The sequence below is a fragment of the Neofelis nebulosa genome, chromosome 7, assembly GCF_028018385.1.
Source record: "Neofelis nebulosa isolate mNeoNeb1 chromosome 7, mNeoNeb1.pri, whole genome shotgun sequence".
NCBI classification, from domain to species: Eukaryota; Metazoa; Chordata; class Mammalia; order Carnivora; family Felidae; genus Neofelis; species Neofelis nebulosa.
The window spans coordinates 47,771,679-47,794,448 of NC_080788.1; the positions used below are offsets into that span (position 1 = coordinate 47,771,679).

Sequence of the window (22,770 nt, forward strand, 5' to 3'; positions counted from 1 at the left end):
AATCTTAAGTATTTGGTATGTAAAAGACACTTAGGGTGTCAAGGTACAGAAGGGACATGCTCTTTCTCGCCTGTATTTTGCCATCTAAGGAAAAGCGGTCAGCCTTTCCTGATCTCCCACCCTGCGTGTGCCTCAACCACAGCACCATAACTTTATCATCCTCTTATTTGCATGTCTTTCCAGGACTAATAAAAGATCTTTAAAGCTAGAAACTCCATGGCGTGCCCACCTTTGTATCCTCAGTGTCCAGCACTGGTCAAACACACTCAAACATTTGATGAAGAAGGAATGGCTGTGTGTGAGACTCTTACTCTTTCTTCTACAAACCACAGCAAGTCAATTTGGCAGCTGAGTGAAAGCACCAGGAGGCAAGTACAGAGATGTCCTGTTTATGTTCACCACGGCTCCCTAAGAGGCGTTATCAGGACCCATGCAACTGGGATCAGAGTCCCAGCAGGGAGGGGGCATGTCTAGGGCTTAAATGGTGGGTCCAAAACAAACATCCTAGGACACCACACCATGCCTCCTATTTAGCTACTTTTTAATCAATACAGAATGCAAAAGAGCAATGAGATTATTAAAAGAGTCATTTCTGGAGGGGGGAAAAAAAAACTAGCGAGAAAAAAATGTAGGAGACCTTGTTTAACCTTGAATCTTTGCATTTTACTTTTGCCGATGGAAACTTCTGTGCCACTCTGGGCGCACTTGAGTCGGTGGAAAAGAGATACTTCCCTTTACCTGAGCACCTGCCTGCCACCCTGCCATGTCCCCCGTTCTCAACAGCCGTCATCCAGGGTAAGCCGATTATGTGAAATTAGAAAGCTGGGGAAATAAGGATTTTTTCCAGGTTCCCTCACTACCCTCGCTCCCGTGGAGAAAACAGAAATGAGATTTTTCACTGAATTAGCCCTATCTTTAGGGGAGGCAATTCTATTGATCTTGAGATTAGCACTGATTTTACCATCTGACCCTCTGGTGACCTTTTGCTTTTAAAGGAACCAGTCACAGATCAGTAGGAAAGAGAGGGAAAATCTAGAAGTGACACAAGAAAGGGGCACTGAAGCACATCTCCATTTTTATAAGATGAGTGACATTTCCAAATTGTTCGGTGAAACATAAACATAGAGCCATAATTTGAAGACACTTTTGAGGCGGAAAGAAAGCTTCACCATTCTGAATTTGAATACAATTTATAGAAGCGTTATAGGATATAAAATGTGTTAGAAAGAATTTACACCATACAGAGCAAAACAAGACGAAAGCACAGAAACTTGTATGTATATATACATATATATATGTGTGTGTGTGTGTGTGTATATATGTGTGTGTAATGCAAAAACAAGCTGCTTCTAGAAGTTTCTCAAATACATCATCCATTAAGCCAAATGCAACACTCTTCCAACTTGCTTTCCTGTTACTAGACTTGGCCGCTTCTCATCCTGTCTCTGAGCCTGCGTCCTCCCGCTCTTCTACCCTATGCTCCTGTTTTCTTGTCTTGGAGACATCACGACCCTCCAGGAGTGGCCTCCACCCTCGTGGACTGGCTCACCACCCCACCCAACAGGGCCGCCCTGCCTCTCACCAACCGCCTTCCCCCAGAAGCCCCACCTGGAACTTCCCCATCCCCGGCAAGGCCTCAGCACCTGAGGCAATACCTTGGGCTTAGCCCTATCCTTTGTCCCTCACCCCAATCATGGCACTCATGTGGGGACTCTCCTGCCAGTCCTGCCTCTCCTGGCCACTGCCTCCTTGACCCCGCAGCTCCATCCTCCTATTTCTAACCTTTCTTCCAACTGCTAACTCCCCTACCTGCAGGTCACCGCTATGAAAGCATGTCCCTGCTATGCAAGCATGTCCCTATTAGGTCTCTGTGACAAACATCAAGTGCTCCCTCACCAATGAAAAACCACTCATGTATCACAGCATTACGATACTTAATGAGTCCTCATATCCCTCTTCACCTCACCTTATCTATCTTGTCTTTTTCTGTTCTTAAAAAAAATTATCATGAAAAATTTTAAACATTAGCAAAAGTAGAGTGTGTAGCATAATGAACGCTCACTTATCCATCATGCAGCTTTAATACTTACCAACACATGGTTAATCTGGTTTAATCCACACCCCCAATCACTTTCTCCCCCAACTGGATTATTTTAAAGCAAATTCTAGATAGCCTACCATTTCACCTATAAATACTTCAGTAAGTTTCTTTAAAATGTAAAAGACTCTTGAGGTGCCTGGGTGGCTCAGTTGGTTAAGTGTCCAACTCTTGGTTTCAGCTCAGGTCGTGATATTATGGTTCATGAGTTCAAGGCCGGCATTAGGCTCTCTGCACTGACAGTGCAGAGCCTGCTTGGGATTCTCTCCCTCCACTCTCTACCTGCCCCTACCCTGCTCATGCTCTCTCTCTCAAAATAAATAAACTTATTTTTTTTTTTTTTTAAATAAAAGACTCTTAAAAATGGGTCAGCTATTGGGGCAGCTGGGTGGTTCAGTCGGATGGGTGTCTGACTCTTGATTTTCGCTCAAGTTTTATCTCATGGTCTGTGGGACTGAGCCCCACATCAGGCTCTACACTGAGTGGAGAGCCTGCTTGGGGTTCTCTCTCTCTCTCTCTCTCTCTCTGCCCTTCCCCTACTGGTGTGTTCTCTCTCTCTCTCTCTCAAAATAAACAAATAGATGATAAACTTTTAAAAATAACACTATCATCACTCCTAACACTTTTGCATACTCTATTTCTAAATATCACTAAATATACAGATGATGTTTAAGTGTCCCCAATCATTTCAAATACATTTTGTTTTTTGCAGTTCATTTGTTTGAACTGGGATCCAAACATGGTCCATGTGTTGGACCTGGGTCTCTGCCTCTCAAAAGTCTCTGTTAATCTGTAACCATACTATCTTCTATTGCTCTACAAGGCTCCAGCCCAGAGCCACATCTCACTTCCTTACCTACAAGATGCTGAATATGCTGGACCCAGCACTACCCATGTCCTCGGCCTCAAACACTGCTCGCTTCCCCTTCACATCACCCCTGCCCCCAGCGCGAGCCACCTCCCACAGCACTTAGCCACACTTCCCTTGGGACATTTCCTCTTTCCCACTCTGTAGTCAGCTTCAGTATTACTTCTCTCCCCTCCAATCTTCTGGAAGGTACACTTCTCTGATTTATCTTCATAACTTTCACCATACCTTGCACTTGACAATGGTTCAGTAAGTAAACTTATAAATGTTGTATTTACATATAATACAAATGGAGACGTGAAGGATGGCAAGAGTCTCTCACGTATCTCCATTCTCCTTCCACTTCCCCTCATCCACTCATCTAAGACATATTTGTTGCTTAACTGCTGTGTGTTGAGGCCTTGAGGTGGCCTAATGGCCCAGAAGTCATGTTACACAATACAAAAGTAAAAGTGGCTCTTTGAACACCCTCAAAATACCTATATCTTTTAGACACAAATCAGTCCTTCGAAGATCAACATTAACATTATGAAACTGCTCTCAACAGACAAGATCTGGTCATTTTCACAACAAACAATTTAAATTCATAAATTAGACCCTAAAATAATCTAATATGCCTTAGGACTGTCAGGACTCAAAGGCCATCTCTCTTTTGTCTATTCCTGTCCTCCAAAACCATGTATTGAACACCTATTAAATGCCACACACTGGGGATGCCTAGTGGAAAATGATGACAGTCTTGAGTATGAAAGAGAAGAAAAAACCTAGAACAAGATTTCCAGCATTCACCAGTCCCTAGAAACTGTAAGGTCCAAGAAGCAACCAGGGAACTCCTTGGAGGAGCTAGAAATCTGAAAACACTAAGCTGTTTGCACCTGTCTTTTGCACGAGGAGTTGAAGACGGAAAGGGGTACGGATGAAAAAGAGGAGCTATCGGCTTCATTTTTCCACCAGACAGCGGTCATTCACATCCCCACTGACTGTCCATTTCCTCAATTAGATTCTAGCAACTGTCACAAACCCAAGAAGAGACCGAACATTTCGCTTTCAAAACCAGAAAGAGTATAAAAGGACATAGCACAAAGAAGTAGCTATGAAATACAGTGTCAAAGTCCTTAAGGGTCCTTTGGAAGAATGTTTGATAGAAATAACCCCCTTTTCTAACAGACGTCAAGTTCCATTTCTCAATGGGAAGGGAACTCAAGTAGCTCCCCTAATGACCCAAACCACCACTGCTTGGAGGGGAAGGTACACTTCATTTTGCTGCACAAGGAAACACCACAAAACCACAGCACTCAGGGCTCAGGTCATCATCTCACAGTTTGTGGGTTCAAACCCCGCATCAGGCTCCAGGCTAATGTGCAGGGCCTGCTTGGGATTCTCTCTCTCTGCCTCTCCCCTGCTGATGCTCTCTCTCTTGCTCTCAAAATTAATTAATTTTAAAGAATTAAAAACAAAAAAACAAAAAACGAGCACTCATGAATTCTCATCTGGTAAGCAATCATACTGTTCTTAAAAAAGGTGTAGCTGCTTGGGTCTACCAAGACCACTCTTGCAGAGTGTCTATCTGGAATACCTGTAAAATGTTCTTAATACAACTTGGTGGTTTTCACCAAATGTTCTCGTAATTTAAAACTTTTTGCACTCAAGCTCAGGCCAGGATGAAATATTTGTTATTTGACAATAAAATAGCGCTTTAGGGGTTTTGGGCCCTGGGGCAGTGACAAAAATTAGAAAAACTAATGGCAGGAAGTTGGGCTGCCTCCTAAGACTTACCAAGGAAATAAACTTCTTAATGCAATGCAGTTCCTCAAAGAAATGTCAGTTTTTAGTCACAGTTGTGGGTAAGTCCTTCCTCTGGGATAGCAAAAGGCTAAATGCTAATGCACACATTTAAGAAACAAGATACCAAATTAAAATGTTGTATTTAAGTCACTTAAGTGTCTGACTCTATTTCAGTTCAGGTCATGATCTCACAGTTCTTGCGATTGAGGCCTGTGTCAGGCTCTGAGCTGACAGCACACGGCCCACTTGAGATTCTCTCTCTATCTGCCCCTCCCTCCCTCTCTTACAAAATAAATAAAATAAACTTTAAAAAATTATATTTAATTCACTCTCCTCTAAGTAATTAATAGAATAACCTTAAAATTCTATTATAGAATGCTCACATGTAAATAATGTAACAAAAAGGCAGCATCTGTCTGCTAAACTGACTTTATTTTTTCCATTAGATATGATTCAGTCACATTTGTTCAGCAACCACCTTCAGAAGCACAAGCTAAACAAGAGACAAAAACGCAATCATGATGCCCTTTAGGAAACTGCAGGGAAACGTAAAGGCAACGTACAGAAATTCAGAGTAACAGAGTTTCCTAAAAGACGTCCCCCATCACCATCGCAGAAAAGCCAAGAGTAACTACACAACAGGGACTGAAAACCCAGTTATGAGGGGAATTTGTCGTCTACTTCCTTTCACTCATCAGATTACGCAGATATAACTGTGTGCCAGACACTGTGCTAAACCCAAGAGACAAAGGTCACACGTTGGCAGCCTGCAGATGAGCTGAGTTTGGTCGATATCATTCTTCTCTTGCTAATTTAAAAGTCGGAAGATCTCACATCAACATCCAGATATCTGAATTCTTTAAAAAAAAAAAAAAATTGAGAGATGACAACATGGGGCAGGATTCCTTTACTGACAATTTTCAACAGTAGTAAAGAAGCAACGAACTCTACGGCAAAGGGCACACTTACCAGTTTGCCACAGTCTCCACCGTGTCCTACTGTCCCCCCAACAACACACCCAGAAGTCCACTCATTCATGTCCTTGCCTGGGCCCTGAGGTACTTAAGTTTTCCACTCCTACTCCAGGAAGAAAAAGGAGGGATAAAAATGTCCCCTGTGCTTCTTTAAGAAGCTTAGAGTCTAACGAAGTCACAGACACGATGAGTTACAACATGGTATCATAGAAACTACAGAAGATGAATAACTAGGGAGCAAAAGAAACCCTAAGAAAGGTGCAATTAACCCCACGAAGGGGAGTGGAAGTATCCAGTCACCATCACAGGGGAGAGGAAATTTGGGGAGGGTCTTGAAGGATTCTCAAGGGGGTAGTCTGGCAGAAAAGTGGACGGAGGTCAGCTCACATGTACAGAAAGGTGAAAGGACTAAGAGAACATGGAGTTTTCTGGAAACGGGGTTAGGTAGAAAAAGGGCTTCTATCACCTACCATGATAACAACTTGGAACTTAAATGTAGCAATGGGGAGCCAAGAGAGCCTTTAAGCACAGGCTGACATGATCACATTTGTCCTTTCAGGGGAAGATTCTGAGAGCACTGTAGAATATGACCTTGGGACAAAGAACCTTGCTGGCACACACCCCTTTGGATGCTGAGGTGCATCCCTTTTTGGTTAGTTTCCTACTGAAACTACATTCTCTGCCAATGATACATGTCTTGGTTAACTCGTTATTTCTTTCACAAACCCATATGGGTCAACCAAGTTATCTTTCTTAAATTGGCATAATTAAAATGCTGTACTTGGGGCACCTGGGTGGCTCAGTCAGTTGAGCATCCAACTTCAGCTCAGGTCATGATCTCACAGTTCATAAATTCAAGCCCCACATCGGGCTCTCTGCTATCATCATACAGCCTGCTTCAGATCATCTGTTCCCCTGTCTCTGTGCCCCTCCCCCACTTGTCCTCACTGAAAAATAAAACATTTTTTAAAATGCTGTACATTAACATACAATACTGACCTCTGAAAGAGTCAAAATGCAACAGACTATGTCTCTACAGATGATCTTGATGTCATACAACAAAAATGTCCTCTTTCACCTACCATGTTTCCCTTCCCCACTTGCACTATCTGTGAGAGGACCTACAAGCTTCTAATAACACATCCTTCATCTGATGCGTGGCACAAATTTAACTTTCCTTATATTCAGATCACTATACATATGCCCAAAACACCATCCTCGACTACCCTTCAATGAATAAACATATTAACTCGAGCTTTGATGAAAGGTCTGAACGTGATAAAGACATGTGGGTTCAAAGGAGAATCCTCTTACTCAGTAGCCTACTCGCACATCCCCCACGAAACAACAGCACAGAAAAGCTAAGAAAAAGGACACCAGGCTGCTGCGCAGAAAGAAAATCAGATGGAACAGACACATCCCCTCAAAGCAACGAAAATTAAATCAGTTTCCATTTTCTCCTTCAAACTAAACCTAATCTCCAAAAAAAAAAAAAACCTAAGGCAAATCAATGAGAAGCTCTTTAAAAACTATCTCAGTTATAACAACCCCAAACACACTATTTCCCAGACCTTTTATTGTTATAACAAACAAAACCATCTTTCACTTCTTGTCATTTGCAATTACCATGCCATAATTGAAAATCAGTGAATCACTATGGAGCTTAGGGGAGGGGGGGGCCTACAAGCTCAAAGCTGTCGCCATAATCATCACAGAATAAACCAACAGTATCAAGAGTTCTTTCCTCATCCTCTTTAACCTGTGCATCGCAGAGACTCTAAAAAACTTTATACTCTGTAATTCCCCTCATTCCCTAAAGATGGCATGATATTTCAAAGCATTTTCCCCTTCAAAACGTTGCTTTTTCTCTTCTTCAACAGCCAAGATGAAGCCTGCACCAGAAGACCTCAACATAATTTACAACCTATGTTGTAGGAGCCAAGAATTCAATTAAGAGAAAAATTATCTCACAAGGGTCTGGGCAATTCAGCCAATTAGCCCTGGTGGAACTCTGCTAAGAAAAGAACCCAAACTATTTAACAAAAGGCTTCACAAGTCAAAAGGAACAGGCTAAGGCAGGGGCAGGGGTCAGGATTCCAGAAATCTGGGTCTGGTCTGCAATCCTGTCGCAAAGCCACCCAATGCCCTCGGCCTCCAAGGACCCTTAGGCATACCTGGAGGGGCCCCGCTGTGTGCTCTGCAAGGGGCTCGGTTCCCTCACGGGCCTCCAAATCTCACCTCAAATAAAAGCATTATCCATGTCCTTAACAATTTTTAAATTTATAGACTCAAAATGGTCAACAGCAACAGGGCTGAGCTCATTATTCGTGATCAAGCTCTATTTCCACAATCTGATGAAACTGAGTTTCACCCTGTAGTGAAAAGAAAAACAACTAGCACAGGCGTAAGCAAGGCGGTCTCGCCCCTTTGTCTGTCCCCCGCGCCACACCCTCACTCTCTTGCCCCGGGCCAACCTGCCCTGGAGTCTGACCAGACCTGGCTCAGCAGACTCACCTTGGTGGCCTCTTCTACACTCTCCCTCAGGGCCTGCAGCTCGGCATCGTACTGCTCCTTCAGTTTGTCCATCTCCAGGTCGTGGCTGGAAACCTCTTCCTTCAGGGCGCCCTTCAGGGCGGTGAGTTCACGCTCCCGCTTTCTCAAGAGGTCTTCCTGCTCCTCTTTGGCGATGAGCAGATCCTGAAGATCCTGTTTGGCCTGTAAGAGTTCCTAGAGACGGAAGCGTGAACAGGGAGGTGAGGATTAAACATCTTTGCTGAATGGCCCTACGTGTCCCCTCCAGTTGGGTGGCCCAGACGAATGGCCATCCTCTCAACCTGTCCTCTGACTCTCCTCACCATAGTACACACCAGTTTAGACCATCTCCTCCTCATCCCTTTCACTCCTCCGACGCCATCATTCCCCTAGATTTATTTGCCTTCGTTTTGAGATTCGATTTGAAGGAGAAAAAGGGAAACTGATTTCATTTTCATTGCTTTGAGGGGGCAGGTGTGTCTTTTCCATCTCACCTCCTTTCTGTGCAATGAATGGTCTGTTGCCCTCACAAAGGGCTCATGTGTGCTGTTGTTTCACTGGGGGACGTGTCCACTGTGTGGGCTCACTTAACTTCACGCCCCCCCCCGGGGCCCTGCGTGTGGTCAAACCCTTCGTTCACAGCCCTGGTACTGGGAGGGCTCTGCCCAGTCTCCTGTCGCACTTGGGCAAGGCACACACTCCCATTTTCTCCTCATTCACTGCCAAGAGTTCCTGAGAAAAGTCACAAAACTGGGGCAACACGTTCCACTACAAATCGCATTACTTAAACCCAAGCGTGTCCTGCCAAAAGTTCGCATTCCTTCTATTTCACCATCTTTGTCTCAGACCTACTCGGCGATCCTCAAGTTCAGGACACTCCTCTCCTGCAGACGCCCCCACGTCACACTGGCGGGACCCGGACGCGGGTGCCTCGGCAGCACCCCCACCCCGGCTCTTCTCCGCACACCCAGCCCCCTCCCACCCGCAGCCACTTCCCACACCACAAGCTGCCCCTCGCCAGCCTGCTCCAGGCCTTTCCTCCATCGGTGATGTCACATTGTTCTTTTCTCTTTCCTTGAGTCTGTATTCTTTCCCTCAGGGCACAAGAATCCACTGGGTCAAGAAGCAACAACAACAACAACAACAACAAGCTTTGCCACTAAATTTTTATAAAGTGTAATTTCTGTCCACTGTGCTTCTTGACCACTTAGTCACTCTTTAATCTCTTGCTACATGGCCTTGGATCCTACTGTACTAAGACTGTCCCCTCCAAGGTCATAGTGACCTCTTAGTCAACAAGTCCAGGCTTCTCCCCGGTCCTCACTTTTCTCCACCAACCCTTCTTTGATCCTCCCAACCTCTCTTTAAAATTCTCTTTTGCCCTGCAGTTCAAAGACAGTACTTGCCTGTTTTCTTCCCTCAGGCTGCTTTTTCTATGACAATCTTCCCTGGCTTTTCTCTCCCTCTTCCCAAAAGCTAAGATGATCCCCAAGAATGCAACTTCGCATTCTTTATTCTTTTTTGGCAAGCTCATCGGTTGGGTTTTTTTTTTTTTCCCAACTATTCATTCTAAGTAAGTAACTCTCAAACCTTTACCTCCCAACTCTTATCTGAGTTCAGACCTGCACTTCCAGTGACCTGCCAGACACATCCATCTGGATGTCCCACGGGCACCTAAGATTCAGTAGGTTTACATTTTTCATCGAATTCATCACGTTCCTTCCTTTCCTCCTCCTTTGTTCATTATTCTTCTAAATGGCACCACCTGCTTGGGAGCTTAGAAGCATCCTTGACCTCTCTTGTCCTTGTCCTTCACAACCAAAATGTTAGCTCTGTAACATCCTAGAGATCCTTTCCATCGCCTCCCTGGTTTAGGCTCTCCTGCCACCCAACTACTCACTGCATCCAGTTGCTCACCTGTGGCCCCTATGACGTGATCCTCTGTCTCAAGCGCCCTTCTTCCCTCTCAATCCCACCTGCCTCTGCCTTTCAGAAAATCCCTGAAGACTCAGAGCAGGATCTCCTGCAAGAAGTCTTCCTTGAATCCCCTTCCTGATACCCATCTCACTCTAGCGGTGTGTCTCAGAGCACTTAATGCTTTTACCTTGCAGTCCACAGAGATTATTTTCTTTCCTCCCCTGTTAGACTGTCAGCCCCTTGAAAGAAGGATATAGATCTGACTGTATTTTTGGTGCACACATCAATGATATTGGGAATGTGTCTGTTCTGAGTAGAAATAAATTCACACATGCAGCACGGCAGAAGTCTGGAGATGTAAGAATTCTAAACTGGTCTATTTTTTCACTGGTGGCTTCTGAGTAAATACACATCTTGTTCTCTTGGAATTCCTGGGGAATCAGAGGAATGGCTGCCACCTGTGGAGCTGAGGCCTTGGCGATGATAAACGACTTTCCATTCAAGAAGTATGTCGTTGATGAGGGGATGAAAATATGACTGACGATGGAATCTCTTAGCCTTTTCTCTGGGACATGCACATGCATTGAACCAGTCCCAGGGTAGAGCCACATGGCACAGACCAAGACTTAGCCCTTCAAAAATTTCGCTAGCAGGCACTGAGAAGCTCAGAAGAAAGGTCAAGAGATTCATCCAGGTAAATAAGGCAATTCTGGTTCTTCCAAAGCACCAAGCACAGAACACATATGCAAATCTGATGAAAATATACCCCATCCTGACACGCACCAAAGGGGACATCCTGGTGCCAATGCTGCCAGCCCCTTCCTAAGGGGTATCAGAAACCCCCCCACCATCACGGCTGTGACTGGCCACCCCATCAGGTCTTCCTGGGCTTTCTGCCAGCCTCTAACAGACATTGTGGTCCTAACTCCGCTTCCTCCTCTTACTCTCACACATTTCTCAATTGTTTTGATGATAAGGCAGTTCCTCTTCCCACACTTATCTTTCCCAGGATGTATCTGGTCTTTGCGTTGCCTGGTGTGCCCTGCCACCAATGCATGTCAAGAACCTAGGTTTTTATGGTCCATTTTACACCGACGCGCCATTATCTGCGGTCGTGGCTTTGCTTAAGTGGCCTGTGTTGTACAAATCCAATCAGATTACACCTCACCCTATCACTTAGCAGCACTTGAGGTTTTCCAGGGTAGAGGCCAAAAAAACCACGAGAGATTTCAGAAACTTTACCCCATCGCCTCGGTATCCTCATTTCCAGTTATATCAAGCCAAAGAGAGCAGAAAAAGTATATAAATTTCAAAACGTAAGTAAATACCCATCAGAGGTGACCATGCCTCTCTAGAGATACCAATCAGAAAACAAAGGAAAGCTTTGCCCAATCAGAATCAGCACTTTCAAACTTCATATGCATTCAGGCTAGGTGCAGATAACAAAGTATCCAGGAGATAAAAGCCTAGTGAGTATGAATGTATGTGAGCAGGGAGAGGCAACAGATGTGATTGTGCTTGGTACATAGTATATAACAGGAACTGTGGTAAGATTTCCAAAAATCCTAAGAGAGAATATTCAAGGCGATTAATATTATTCTTATTCATAGATGGAAAAAAAAACAAAAAACAAACCCTGGAGCTTTGAGACACTAACATGCTTACATTCACACAGCTTAGAGGTGGAAGATTAGAACACAGACTGGATACCAATACCCCTTCTCTTAATCACACAGCCTCTGCAAGCCTGACCACAAATCTACACACTCAAGAGGGGCTGAGGAGCAAACAATTACCCTGTGCTCAGTCTCTCAGCTGCAAATGGAATAGAACACTGGGTATGGCTGGAAGTGCCTGTAAGGAAGTCCACCTCTTTAAAGAAAAGACACATTCCCCGGGGCACCCGGGTGGCTCAGTCGGTTAGGTGTCCGACTTCAGCTCTGGTCATGATCTCACGATTCATGAGTCGAAGCCCAGTGTCGGGCTGTGTGCTGACAAGCTCAGAGCCTGGAGCCTGCTTTGGATTCTGTGTCTCCCTTTCTCTCTGCCCCCAACACCAACTCACGCTCTGTCTCTATTTCTCTCAAAAATAAACAAACATTAACAAAAATTAAAAAAGAAAACAGACATGCCCAGAACCAGAAAAGAAAAAGAGAAGCCCACTCTGGGACCTAGCTGTTGGCAGCAGCAAGTGGCTATCTGGAAAGCAGACATTCCAGAATATCCACAGCAGCAACTTACTTTCCATAGAAAGCCTCACTCCACACACCACCTATTGACAGGTATTCCAGGTCAACCTGAGAAAAATGCTGATCTCTTCTGTAGAAATGTTTCCCAGAAGTTCAGCAGGGGTCCCCATCGCTGGCCCACACTCACTGAAAGGATACGTAAGGGTTTTGTATCAAAACTGTAGCTGATAGGAATTATGTAAGTTTTGTTCTCAGAAGAACAGCCTAGAAAGCACATCACAGCTGATGAAAACCATGATTATTTTTTAGTACTTTTTGATTAAAATGTGTGTAATAATTCAGTAATATCCTGCAAGTTTAGAACTATTTAGAGACCTCATTTCTGAGCACAGTCTATCCTCGAATCAATATAATTTCAATACCAGAGTATTTTAAGTACTTGCTCTTGGCAAATGCCAAGGATAAAACATTACCAGATTCTGTTGGAGTGAGGCCCATCTGTCAGCACTGTAGGCTCCCATCAAAGATGATGGTTGGTAATTAGAAAACTCCACTGTCATGCACTTAGAGAGAGGTCTCACGTTCACCCCTTTCCCCCAGAATGGAGGGAAATGCATTCACAGACAAAGAAGTGGCTGAAAACTTGTCCCATAATCATTTTTGTAACCTGAATTTTTTTTACAAAGTTCAGAACCATCAATTGTTTAAGAATAACAAAGTCATCTTATTTTTGGTCAGTTATATGGTTTATCCTAAGCAAATTGTATTTTTTACTATTTCTTTCTATCTTCTTTTTAGCCATTTTATTCTCTCCTAATGTTGCTTTACTGATTTTGTATTGGTGCCCAGTATTATTTAACAAAATGTGAAGTATTAGAAGAGATTTCATTAAAAATCTTATGGATTGTGGCAAGCCTCACAAAATAAAAAGCCTTCAGACTTTTTAAAACATTTAAAAGCAGAAGTGTTTAAGGTGCATTGTGTTTAAGAGCCTGTTCTAAGCTAAATGCCATGGAGAACTTGGCCATAACTATAATCTGTTATTGGATTCCCCCAAGCCACTTTTTATTAAGATATGAAGAATAAATTGAACGTGACAAAGAGACAGGGTCTATTTTATTAGTGGTATAGAAACCATAGATCAGGTTTTAAATGTTGCTGACAAGTAATCGGAACTTGATTAAAACAGTGAGGATGAATTTCCAGAGGAGAAACCCACTTTGGCACAGAGAAGCTAACTGTACCCCAACTAATCCTGCAGAAAGACAGCAGATAACAGTCCTCCCGTTACAGGAAGAGGCAAATAATGAGAAAGCCAGCAACACTGGGAACATCTGTAAGAGCAGATGTGCTCTGTTTCCTTTTTGTGTCTCTCATTACCAACCTGAAAACACATCACCAAAACTGAGGTTCATATGCTTATCCTAGTTACCACTGTAAATAAGTCACTAAACTATTTGATTAATTAAATCATATTCATTAATATACACTCTAAGTACAGTGTGCTTAAAGAGGCAAAGAAGCACGTGGCTCATTTCAGAATTATCCCCTTTTCTTAAAAAGGTGACAATTCTAAAAAGATTTAAAAACTGAAATTTATTCCTTTGCTCTGTTGTTTAGTGCTGTGCTAGGCAAGAAATGGGGGAGGAAGCAAAGCCAACATGTCTTTGAATTAGCCGGCTAGAAGAAAGGGACAGAGGCATCTGGGTGGTTCAGTTGGTTGAACATCCAAGTTTCGCTCAGGTCATGATCTCACAGCTAGTGAGTTCGAAACCCACATCAGGCTCTGTGCTGACAGCTTGAGCTTGAAGCCTGGAGCCTGCTTAGGATGCTGTGTCTCCCTCTCTCTCTGCACCCCCTCCCCCACTAATGCACGCACATCACTCCTCTCTCTCAAAAATAAAAAACATTAAAAAAATTTTTAGAAGAAAGGGACAGATACAGAATAAAGCAAAGTCAAATGTGCTAACATGAACCTAAAAGGATACAGCATACCAGATAAAAAGAACAACTAACAATTAATTATAGGTTTCAATTAGTGAACAAATTGAGCAACTTAAAAGACTTCCCAACAGCTAACACCTTCCTCTTTTAGAATCAATAAAGTGTCCATACAAGAATCATAGGATTCATGGCAGTCTTCTATTTAAATTTGTTTGTGAAGCTACATTTTTATTGAAAGCCATAAACTGTTCAACGACATCATTTCTGGAAGCTTACCCTTAGGAAATTTTTCTAAAGTAGTAAAAGGATACATGTGAAAAATGTTCAATACATTTTTATGTAATTGAAAATAAAAAGAGAAACCATAAATATAGAAGGATGATGAAACGTATTACGGTTTATCTCCTTAAAAGATGAACTATGAAGACTATAGAGTATAATAAGGAAAAGTGTTTCTGAAAAATGAACTTCTAAAAGCAGGTATTGGGGCACCTGGGTGGCTCAGTTGGTTGGGCGGCCAACTACAGCTCAGTCATGATCTCGCGGTCTGAGAGTTCAAGCCCCACATCGGGCTCTGTCCTGACAGCTCAGAGCCTGCTTCATATTCTGTGACTCCCTCTCCCTCTGCCCTTCCCTGCTTGCTGTCTCTCTCTCAAAAATAAAAAAACAGTAAGAAAATTTAAAAAATAAAATAAAAGCAGGTATCAAAGCTGCAGGGGCACTATAACTGTCCCTAAATTACAGAAGGGCAGATGAAAGTTCTCAATGGATAGGAAGGCAAACAGAAAATGCAGAAAAATAGTCATTAAGGTGTGCGGAAAATGTTTCCACCACCTGTCCATTTCAACATTTCATTTTATGATGTTTTAATACTTCAGTGACAAATACACCCATTTTCAAAGCCTCATTCTAATGCACCTTGTCTTTGTAACTCAGCCCTCTGAAGAAGGCAGCACCACGAGAAGCAGTCTAATCCCACAAATGTAGTGGTTTTTTAAGATAGAGGTCATTGGAGGGGCGCCTGGGTGGCTCAGTTAGTTAAGCGTCTGACTTCAGCTCAGGTCACAATCTCACGGTCCGCGAGTTCGAGCCCCACGTCGGGCTCTGGGCTGATGGCTCAGAGCCTGGAGCCTGCTTCTGATTCTGTGTCTCCCTCTCTCTCTGCCCCTCCCCCATTCATGTTCTGTCTCTGTCTCAAAAATAAATAAACGTTAAAAAAAATTAAAAAAAAAAAAGGATAGAGGTCATTGGATAAAAAGGGAAATAGGTGCTAAGGAACAGGCACGAGGCCTGTTTGGGAGAAAAGGTCCAAACAGAGACAGAGAGATGGTTGTGTGGGGAGAAGAGAAGAGATTTCCCTCTGCCCATGTGAAAAATGAATCCATGAGTTTGCCTATCCTGGGTGGCCACAAGCTCTCTGCTCTCCATCGCTGCCAAGTCATGGGGAAGAGACTCGAAGTTCTAAAGAGCGAGAACTAAAATCCCTCCTGGGCAATTACTCCAAAACCAAACAAGGAAGGGGGTGAGTAAACACCTGACAGCTGACACTTACAGGCAGCCGGAAACTTTAACTCCAAGACAGGGGATGAAGAAAAGACCCAGGCCCTTAGGGGGAAAGTGGTAGAAAATGAAAATTAAAGGTTGACAGGATACCTTTATTTTTTTATGGGTTTTTTTTTTTTTTTTGCATCATTCTAAATTATGTATCATTTATTTGTGGCTGTTCCTATAAACCAACGCTTATAAGGAAATATATGTCAAAACTATGCCAAAAATACAGGTTATGATAGTATTATAGCCAACATCAAAACATCTAAATGAGCGCAGAGATACAAGTTCTGTTTCTGAGCCTCGATTATACCCAGTTCCCAACAAAACAATGTCAATGATCATAACCTATGTGTGCCTACCACCTCAACAGAATGGCAATCTAATTCAGGGGAGAGATAATGATGGTCTTTGGAAAACCACACAATCATCAACAAATGCTAAGCAGTGGTAAGAGTCAACCTCATCCACTGACTCATGGATTGAGAAGAGCTAAATATTCAGTCGGGAATATACTCATACGGGCAAAAGCCAGATAGGCAACCTATGTACACAGCAAATATATTCATTCATTCACTTATTCATTCATAATGCATCCATCCAACCATCCACCAAATATGTGCTGAGTGCCATATGTCCCAGTCACAGGTACAGCTACTGCAGATAAAACACTAAGCCAGTCATCACCAACCCTGCCTCCTACAGCTTACAGTCTTGTAGGAGCCTTAAACAAAAACTTAACTGTGGTAAGTGCTGTATGGGCACTAACATCTTTAAAATGCTTTCTCATAATTAGTATTACCTACAAAGTGTTTTTACCCAAAGTTTAACCTGAATCTGTTAGTGTTTAGATCTAACCTCAAATTTACTGGCAACGCTCAAGATAGTGGAACAAGTTAATGGACCCCATAAGGAACAATCGGACAAATCCAAAATATGGGCCATTGGTCTGGTCTCTTCCAAAAACCAATGGAATGGAAGAAAGCTGGAAATATGCACCAAAATCTATACAAAGACAAACTCAAAGAGAGAAAACAATTAAAGCAATATGGGATTCTAGGTTGGATCCTGGCTTGGGGTATGGAGGAACAACTATAAAATATACTTGAGGGACAAATTCTCAGTAAGGACCAGGTATTAGCATTATTGTTATATTGTAGGAATTATTAATTGTTTTAGGTATGATAATAGTATTGTGGTTATAACAAAATTCCCTAATTTTTTTAAGATGCATGCCAAAGAATTTAGGAGTGAAGTGTGGTATTATCTGTAATTAACTGTGAAATGATTCAACAAAGACAAACAGATGGACAGATAAAAAAATAATGGGATAAATGAAGGGACAGATGAAGAAAAGGTAAAAGTATGGCAAAATGTTGATGACTGTTGGATCTGGGTTGGAGCTCCATGGGAGTTCATATATTGCTCTTTCTACTTTATTGTATGGTTGAAATTTTTCCTAAGACAAGGTTTAAAACCTATTAATCCAGAAGGAAATAATACTGTGATGCTTTTATGGAATCTAGTCATAGGCACAGTGCAGCAAATACACGTAACAGACTATGGCTCATAGTATCCAGTCCGCCCCACCTCCACCCATCCCATCCTCTCCAGGCAGATGCTTTCATATCAGCTGATCCCACAGTCCCCCTTACCTCAATCAGAGCTCCCTTCTCCCTGTCCTCGGATCGTTTAGCACTGTCCAACTCATCATGCATTTCTGAAAGCTGGTCCTGAAGATCTCTGATCTCAGTCTGGTGCTGTTCCCGTTCCATCTTCACCTGGAACAGTCTGGCAGGGAAGGAAGCCCATTAGAGAGACTCTCCTGGGCCCAGCTTTTTTTCATCCAGTCTGATTGCAGACCTTAGGATGGTCAAGCAGAGTCATCTAAAGCCCCAAAGAGCCTCCTGTTGTCCACTCTATACTGAACAAGGCATCACAAACCAGAAAAGGCACTGGTAAGAACTCATGACTTCAGTCTAACTTGCCTAACAAGAAGACAAATGAGAACTCAAACCAATGTAATGGGAAAGGTTATATAGTGACCATTTCTCCCCAGAAGGAGACCACAGGGTCCTGGAATTTAGACAATAAGATGAGAAATTGACCCCCCAAAAGCACAACCTCTTTGATAATGCCTTCACCAAAGCACCCTATTCCCTACCTCCCACCCAACCCTACCCCACCCCCAGCCCCAGGAGAACTGGCAAATCATGGCCTATTGGCCAATCTGGCCCACAGCCAATTTTTGTAAATAAAGTTTTATCAGAATATAACCATGCTCATTCATTTATATATTGCATATGGTCATTTGCACAATACAATGGCAAAACTGAGTGGGTTCAACAAAGACCATATGGCCTATAAACCATAAAGTATTTACTATCTGACAGAAAAAGTTTGCCAACCTCTGCTCTAAATCAAACTGACAACTGTTTTACCTTTTTATTTTGTAAAGTCTTTACTACACCCTAAATTTTGCTTTTTTCTCACCAATTCTTCTGGAATTAACCTCTAAGAATGCTTTAAAAGCAGAAACTACATCATCAAAATAGCAAGGGCAATTAAATGATTTTATTATATAATGTCTTATTTTTCTTGAATTCCCTTCTAGATTTCACCCCCACTTAAACCTTCACTTAAGGTTTCCACCATGTCCACAGAGCTTCATAGCATTGTACATTTTCGGACATTGGTTTCAGATCCTTTTGTTGCAGATTTTAATATGACATAATGACAAGGCCATCTTGGCTTTGACTTTCCCTCTCGGCAGACTCAACAGATGCATAAGCACTGGTCAGCAACACTCAGGAGAAAATTCACCAACTAGGAGATTACAGAAGTGATATGATGTGCTTTTTAGAGGCTGGGTCCAGACTCCTCGAGAACTCTGTCTTTAGATATCAACACTCTGTATTCCCTGCTTCTCACTTATCTGCTATGAAGAGTCACTCTAAGGGGCTGAAACTTGACAAGGCATTTTTTAAGGTATATAAAGATTTTTTAAATTATTAACCTTTCTGCGTGTGTCACCAGTTTCCCCATTTTAAAAGGTTAAGAGGGAGAAAAGGAGGGGTCAGCAGCCCCTATTAACATCTGGAAGGCTGGTTGGTATTAAATGGACAAAAAGATTCTGGCTACATCGGATCAAGAACCCAGGAAGGGCAGAGGCTCTTGGCCCGGGACTCACTCCTCCAGGTTCTTCCGGAGCTCCCCTTCACTTTCTTCTAGTCGCTGTTGCAGCATGGAGTTCTCTTCCACCTTACTGTCGTGCTGGCCCTGGAGCTCTTCCAAGTTTGCTTTCATCCTCTCTCTCTCTTCCTTGATGTTCTGCTGATTCTAATATAAATACATGTGATCTGAAAGTACCTCCACTCAACACTAACACAATCCCACAGATTACCTCGAAACTCTGATGGACTCCATGGCTTTGCACTTACTTATTAGACAACTTAATCAAACTACATCATTTGGCATGGGATTTTGCAACTGGAAAGAATATTAAATATTGAATGAGCTGTAATATGTCTAAAAGAACTATGAAGACAGCTAAACCTCGGTCTGCTATTTCTATCACTCAGTTTGGGTATTTTATACGCATTTAAGTTTCCTACTGGCCTGCCTGAATCCAACAGTGTTTCACTCTGTCAGAGCAAATGGTGTCTATATGCTTTGGTTACTTAAAAAATAGAAACATAAAAATTTCTCTGGACAGCAGGAGCCAAATATACAGGAATTTTTACTCAGCGGTGAGAGGAATGTTTCTTTTGGGGACAAAAAAAAACTGACTTTCACTTCACTCGGGCATCCCAATGTGCTTAAAATATTATCAAGCAAGACAGAAATGTTAATAATAACAAAGGAAAAAACAGGTACCTTGACTTCTAGTTGAAGCTGTCTCTGAAGTTCGGCCACTTCTGTGGTCAACTTGTTTTTCTGTTCCAACAGATCTCTGACTTCAGACGAAGAATTAGAAGCCTATAATTATTGCAAAGATTCTCTAATGTAAATGTTCAAGATGCTTTATTCTCTCAGTCTCCCAAAATACAATCTGAGCAGTAACACAAAAATCTTAAGATCCAATTCAAATGTAAATCCTTATAGAGAAAGGGACGCAAGGAGACTTTCTGGGGATAATCAGAATGTTGTGTATCTTCATCTGGGTGGTGTGTGCATGGACACACACCTCTGTTAAAAACTCAATAGGGGCGCCTGGGTGGCTCGGTCGGTTGAGCGGCCGACTTCGGCTCAGGTCATGATCTCGCGGTCCGTGCGTTCGAGCCCCACGTCGGGCTCTGTGCTGACAGCTCAGAGCCTGGAGCCTGTTTCGGATTCTGTGTCTCCCTCTCTCTAACCCTCCCCCGTTCATGCTCTGTCTCTCTCTGTCTCAAAGATAAATGAATGTTAAAAAAAATAAATAAATAAAAATTTAAAAAAAAAAACTCAATGAACTACACAGTTAAGATTTGTGCAATTTACTGTATATAAGTCAGATGCCAATAGAACAATATAAAAAGATAAAAATAAATATTTGTTGAAGATTCATCCACTGCGTAAAGTTATACCCAAAGCCCATGTCTCCGTGTCTCCGAGGCCCTTCACGCAATCCATCTATTACAGAACTTCCATGACATTGGGACTTACTGCTCCATAACCAGAAATTTTCTCACTCTCTGCATATGCCTGTATACGAGTAATAAATAAACAGATGCTAGCTACAATGGCTTTCTTCTTTTGGATGCTACATTTCCATAATGAAGACAGATATAACAAAGAGGGATCTGATTAAAGAGAGCCTATTAGAAAATATCATCTCTGATCTGAGTATGAATATTAATGATCTCTTTTTGTTTCTTCCATGGATACAGTAACAGGAGATGCTCTCAAAAGGATTTGGCTAAAATCCTATAGCAAAGTGGCTAGAAAACTACAAAGGGGAGGCGCGAAATGAAGCTAGAAAATGCCATGTCTTGGCTCTCCTGCACCTGAATCCAGGTGTGAATTGTGTATAATGAACTTGGAACGAGGTACTTCCTGACTTACTCCTGTGAAGTTAACTGAACCCAAGAGTCAACAAAAACACAGGACTTCCTATTTCCTTAAGCAAAATGAGAACAATCCAATATGGAAATCTAAATCCAACTCATGAGAAATTGTACATTGTTCTTGCCCAAATGAAAACTCTACCTGCTCTGCTGTTTCCAACATGCTCTTTCCTCCTCTCATAGGAGATCACTTAGCTGACACCAAAAAGATAAAACTCCCAAGCCTTTGCCTGCAGATAATCAGATTCAGAAATAACAGGGAGAGATGGAGAATAGAAAAGTATGGGCAATTCAGCAGTCATGGTGCTGTGATCTCAGCCAGAAGTCGAAGAGCTATGGTTCATCTCATCATCTCTGGCTTCATGCGCCAGCAGCCTAACTGATCTCCCTTCCTCTTACCTTACCTCTCTCCAAAAGCTGCAAAAGGAATAAATTTCTACAAATATGACACTATTCATTCCTGTTCAAAGTCCATCAATGATGGCCCATCACCTTCAGCCTAAAATGGAAACTTAGATATCCAAGGTCCTTTCTACCTGGCACTTCCTCCCCATATCCTGGGTCTCTGCTCCAGCTACATTAAACTACCTCCAGTCCCCTAAACATAGCAAACACACACCTCTTTATATTTGTTCATGCTGGTCCCTCTACCTAGAACACCCTGCCTTCCCTTCTTCTCCCAGAGCGTTCTTTACTCTTTTGAGACACCATTAGTGTCCTGGATTCTAGAGGGCTTAACCTAACTTCCCTAGTTTGATCCAGATCCCCTTAGTCTGTGCCCACAAACACAGTCTCAACATCAAGACCAAAGATGTATGTTTTCACCCAAAAAATATGCCAGTGAGTGAAAAGCAAGACTCACAGCGATAATTTGGATTTAAGAGTTTTAGCAAAACACTTCAATTGTAAGAACTATGGAGAACCCCTGAAGCTTGCCTATAAGCATGGTATATAATTCAAAGATTCCTCTGTGGCAATAATGTATGTATGTAACTGTTCTACTGGATATCATAACAGCAGTCATGGGTTAGCTGAGTGCTGAACAGTAGAGAGAAGAGGGTAGCTGATGCCTAAAAACATCGTGTATACGTATGTTTCCAAAGTTACAAAGAAGCTATAGACAAACTTCCTGTGACTTGTCTCTGGCATTTTCTTTCCTTTCCATGCAGAATTCCCCAGAAGGGAAAGAGAAGACACACAAGCAAGAAGTGGATGTCAATTCAGGTGGTGCAGGGTTGAGGAACAAGCTTTTAGTCATCCCTCTTAAATGTTGCTTCCTCTCAGGGCACAAGGTGTGTCTGACATGTAGCAGATGTTCATCAAATATGAGAGGACTCTTCTAACAACAACAAAAAATCTCCAAGTCCCAACTGGAATTCAGTATAATAAATAGGATTTTTTTTTTTTTTTTAATTTGGCCCCAATCCATTCCTTCCTTTCTCTCCCACCCATGCTGGTTGACTTCACCAGTCTCTATTCTTATTCTCTTGTTCTTATCCTCTTATTTCTCACTCTCTGAAGTTCTAGAGCTTGGGTCCAGTTCACACTTACCTTCTTTCAATACCTTGGAATATGTTAGGGTTCTCCATCCATGATTTCAAGTCATTCTTCCTCTTCTTTTTTTTTTTTAAATGTTTGTTTATTTTTGAGACAGAGACATAGCATGAGCGGGGGAGGGGCAGAGAGAGAGAGGGAGACACTGAATCCAAAGCAGGTCACAGGCTCTGAGCTGTCAGCACAGAGCCTGATGCAGGGCTTGAACTCATGGACCATCAGATCATGACCTGAGCTAAAGTTGGACACTTAACTGACTGAGCCACCCAGATGCCCCATTCTTCCTATTTTTATTTTCTTTCTAAATTTCACTACC

The 22,770-nt window shown here is 42.5% G+C and overlaps 1 protein-coding gene across 5 annotated transcripts in view; it reads right to left on the reverse strand.

Annotated features, from left to right (window-relative positions):
* CGNL1 (cingulin like 1) overlaps nt 1-22,770 on the reverse strand; it is a 159,843-nt gene that overhangs the window by 73,855 nt on the left and 63,218 nt on the right. For all 5 annotated transcript variants that reach the window (XM_058737605.1, XM_058737607.1, XM_058737604.1 and 2 more), the window contains exons 5-8: nt 19,732-19,833; nt 19,046-19,194; nt 17,511-17,646; nt 8,240-8,452 (exon numbers count right to left, since the gene is read on the reverse strand). In XM_058737605.1, coding sequence (XP_058593588.1) covers nt 8,240-8,452; nt 17,511-17,646; nt 19,046-19,194; nt 19,732-19,833 — 600 coding nt within the window. The remainder of the gene's footprint in view (nt 1-8,239; nt 8,453-17,510; nt 17,647-19,045; nt 19,195-19,731; nt 19,834-22,770) is intronic.